The sequence below is a fragment of the Grammomys surdaster genome, unplaced genomic scaffold (genome assembly GCF_004785775.1).
Source record: "Grammomys surdaster isolate TR1022 unplaced genomic scaffold, NIH_TR_1.0 693, whole genome shotgun sequence".
In the NCBI taxonomy this organism is placed as follows: domain Eukaryota; kingdom Metazoa; phylum Chordata; class Mammalia; order Rodentia; family Muridae; genus Grammomys; species Grammomys surdaster.
In genome coordinates this window covers 527,451-532,068 of record NW_021605112.1, presented here as the reverse complement: position 1 = coordinate 532,068, position 4,618 = coordinate 527,451, and the positions used below count along the sequence as shown (strand labels likewise).

The 4,618-nt window shown below is 36.9% G+C and overlaps 1 protein-coding gene across 1 annotated transcript; it reads right to left on the bottom strand.

Annotated features, from left to right (window-relative positions):
- Nucleotides 1-3,440: 3,440 nt before the first annotated feature.
- On the bottom strand, nt 3,441-4,388 carry LOC114633532 (olfactory receptor 51I2-like). The gene has a single exon (XM_028782096.1). The coding sequence runs from the start codon at nt 4,386-4,388 to the stop codon at nt 3,441-3,443; it is 948 nt and encodes a 315-aa protein (XP_028637929.1).
- Nucleotides 4,389-4,618: the final 230 nt, after the last annotated feature.

Here is a 4,618-nt window from a genome sequence, read left to right as displayed (position 1 = left end):
CCTATGGAAACAGTCAGTGATATATCTATGGATACTCCAATGACAGGCCCAGAGAAAACCACAAACCATCTCTTTGTTGACACTGCTCATAGCAAATATCTATGAGGAGTCTCTCCCAGATGCAGAAGACCTCTCAGATTAAGAGGTGTATTCTTAGTGGCCCTATCAAATGTGCTGTGGAAAATAATAGCCTTTTCTTAGTGTTTCCATAAGCTTTTCACAATTGCCTTTAAGACCCAAAGCTTTGTATCAGAGTCTTCTAGAATTATGGCACTAAGTTAAAGCATTGCCATGGAATTTATATTAGCTCCAGTTCATAATTTCATATTTATGATACAAAGTCACTAAACAGCCAAATCCATTAAAAATATTTATTTGAGCACATTTGACTTGATTTGACTCATAATTGCTATTATTATAAACCATAGTCCATAGGGAATATACTACATAAGTATATAAGGCACATTTATGGAATATTTGAAAATAAAGTTTTTTATTCAATTGTAATATATATAGTATTTACAGTATGATCAACAATAAAAGCTCCATATAAAATTAATCTTTAGTAAAAGCATGATCAATTTTAGAATAAAAGATCTTTGGATGTGACAATTCAACCTAAAGAGGTTACTGACACAATAAATAAATACAAGTATTTATTAACTCACTTCTCATTTTATATCTGTCTGATGCATTGTAGGCCTCATGATGGAGGTTAATGGGAAAAACAATGAACAAACTATAGGTGGAAAAGACAAGTTAACTAAATTGAGTTCATTAAAATATATTGCCCAGGTAGGGAGATGGAGTGGGTGGGTGAGTTGGGGCGTATCCTCATAGAAGCAGGAGGAAAGGGATGGAATAGGGGGTTTCAGGGTGAGGAGGGAAATGGAGAAAGGGGATAAAATCTGAAATGTAAATAAAATATCCAATAAAAATTTAATTTCAAAAGAAGTATCTTTAAAATGATATACTTTTAGAATATATGTATATATTGCCCAACGCTAGGGTGATTACGAAGAAGGTAGTGAATAATTATAGTCACTTGGGTTAAGACTCAGGACAGATCAGACAAAACATTTCAGTGGACACTGATTCACACATGTCATATTTTAAGAATTTTTTAACACTTTAAGTTTCCATTTTACTAGGGACAGGTGCATACATGTCACAATGTATATACAGAGGTCAGAGGGCAACAACTTGCAAGAGTCTGTTCGATACCTTCAAACTTGAGAAGTCAAACTTAGTGACAAATTCCTCTATCCACTGGACCAACTTACTGTCCTGAGTGTCATATTTAAAACTCAACACAAAATCTTGTATTTATTCCAATTGAATAAAAAGTAATATGCACAAATGAAGTATGTCTGTTATATAAATATTAAAGCAATTTATTTTATTTATACTTCAAACCAAGCCTATCAAGTAAATAGATGGAAGACTGATTCATTATTTCACATCAGAAAAATGTCAATGATGTGACTCTAAAGAGGAAGGTAGGGGACTGTGATTAGCTCTCATGTATAGAAGTGGTCCTCCCAGCCCCCCTCCTTGGTCAATGACTTCAACATCTTTTATCAACAAGGCAAGCTGTGATGGTTCTATACATTCCATCATCAAACTACACCTGGTTTGAATTATTTATACTACCTTTTATTTCCATTTAATGGTTAAATGCAAAATACATTATGAATATAAGATATTATCTATATTCATAAGTAATAATATGAAACACTTAACCCCCATTCCCCCTCCTAAAAAAGGAGGGGCAGTAAATGCCATGTTTTATCAGTTTTAAAGAAAATGGAAGGCATCTGAGATGGTTCATTACAGAAAGTCACTTCACACCAAACCTGAGAACCCAAGTCGAATCCTTGTAACCCATATGGTGGAAAAAAAAAACCCAACTCCTAGAAGTTGTTATCTTGCATGCACATGTTCAACGTGATGCAAGAACGTGCACACATGCACAATGATAGATAGATGATAGATAGATAGATAGATAGATAGATAGATAGATAGATAGGTAGATAGACAGATAGATAGATGATAGACAGATAGACAGACAGACAGACAGACAGACAGACAGACATGATAGAGTATGAATGGATAGATCTATAGATGGATAGATCTATAATGATGGATAGATGATAGATAGATGGATGATAGATAGATAGATAGATAGATAGATGATAGACAGATAGACAGACAGATATGATAGAGTATGAATGGATAGATCTATAGATGGGTAGATCTATAATGACGGATAGATGATAGATAGATGGATGATAGATAGATAGATAGATAGATAGATAGATAGATAGATAGATAGATAGAATTTAAGATTAAAAAATTTAGGGAAACATAATCATTTATTTCACCTCAAGTATTCCTAAAAGATAGATAGGCAATACTTTGTAATTATCCTAATTGTTAATACCCATACCTGGTCTTTGTCAAAATAAAAATAACTGAATGAACCCCCCCCCAAAAAAAAAGAAAGAAAGAAAAATATCAAGACTCTAAAATCTCAAATTTCACTTACATTTTCTCCTATTAGAGGCAACATGAGACCCAGAGAGATAGGAAACATTTTTCTATATGAAACTCTGGTTTGAGAAAGGTTAGCAATGGTTAATAAGTTTGGAGATTTGTTATTTCCTTATCTTAGCGACTCACTCGTTATTCCTTATTCAACCACTTTTTCACTTAATCCTTCAATATTGGTCTTTCACTGTCAGATCCAATTTCAATGGAAGAATCATGACGGGTCTCATGGATGGACAAAACAGCACAATATTACTACCACAGACAGATCTTATTCTTTGTGAATAAATATATTCATGGAGAATGACAAAACAGTCCCTAAGAGTTATAAGCAAAGACAGGTTAACTTCAATTAGGTAAAACTAAATGCTGGTGTGCCTCTGGTCTTCTGCATGTCGGAAAAATATCCAAGGAATTCTAAAATCAAATTATTAGCAAATAAGCAGCAGAAAGAGCTCTTCAACTTTTCAGACCTCGGATATTAAGCCATTTTTGCTTAACCTTCCATAGCATGGTTGGCCTGGACCCATCTCACATTAATCCTATCTGAATCTTCATATTTTTTAATATATGTCCCTCAAAGCCCGACAATGTCACTAGATATTTTTATATTAATCCTTGGCTTCTCTAGAAAATAACAATTCTCTTGCTTATCCTGAAAACAAGATTGCTTTCTGTGTCTAAAGAAAAGTTAACAAAGTTAAGTTCTGGTTATGACCCCAAATGGTGTTGGCAGATATGAGCCTAATAATGTAGATTAAACTTCTTATCAGTGATCCTGGAACTTTAAGCACAGAACTCACACCTCTTAGTTAATCTCTCCCTATTCTGATGCTTGGCTGTCCATACCCCCAACACTAGATCATAGACCATTTCTGTCTTTGCTTGAGTCACAACTTGACCCTGAAAAGCATCTTGAGTAGTCTCCGGCGTATCTCCTTTGTCTTAATGGAATAGATGATAGGATTTAGCATAGGAGGCACAAAGAGATAGAGAATAGACATGAGGATATGGACTGCATGAGGCAGGCCAGCCCCAAAGCGATGCACAATTGACACACTGACCATGGGCACATAGAAGATGAGCACAGCCAAGATGTGGGACACACATGTATTGAGTGTCTTCAGGCGCTCATCCCGAGATGCAATGGCCAGCACTGATCGAAGGATAAGCACATAAGAGATAAGGATGAGTGCAGAGTCCAGGCCAAAAGTGAGCAACACAATGGACAACCCATAGTGGCTATTGAGGGAAACATCAGTACACGCCAGTTTAATCATGTCCACATGTAAGCAATAAGCATGGGAGAGGATGTTCTGAGGGTGGCAGAAGGGTAGCCTGTGCAAAAGTATTGGGAAGACAACAATGAGAACAAAGCTACGGAGAACTGTTCCCAGGCCCATTGTCACAATGAGAGCATTGGTGAGCACAGTGGCATAGCGCAGTGGATTGCATATAGCTACATAGCGATCAAAGCTCATGGCTAGAAGGATGCCAGACTCTGTCCAAGAAAAGAGATGTATAAAAAACATCTGAGCCAAGCAGGCATTAAAGGTGATCACTCGGGCATGGAAGCAAAGAGCAGACAAAACAGTTGGCAGTGTGGAGAAAGACACACCCAGGTCATTCACAGACAATAGGGACAGGAAGTAGTACATGGGCTGGTGCAAGCTCTGCTCCTCCTTGATGATAAGTAGGATCAAGGAGTTGCCTATGATGGAGATGGCATAGAATAAAAGGAAAGGCAGAGACAGCCAGGGCTCCATGGTTTCCATTCCTGGAAAGCCTGTCAGAATAAAGCTGGGAGCCTGAGAGGCATTGATCCTGAAGTTCTCCATAAGACGATAGAGTCATTTGTCACCAGTCAGATGGATGTTTTGGAAAATTACAATGTGTGTCCAACAGTATCCCTGTGGAAGGAGAGGCAGCACTTAACTTTTTTCTTTTAATAATGATTGCACATTTATTTGATCTCTGAAATCCAGATGAGCTGATCAGGAGATTATGAACCTCTAGCTATGGGAAGAAGCTTTTGTCTCAGGCCTCTTTTGGAAAGATGAATTGGAAA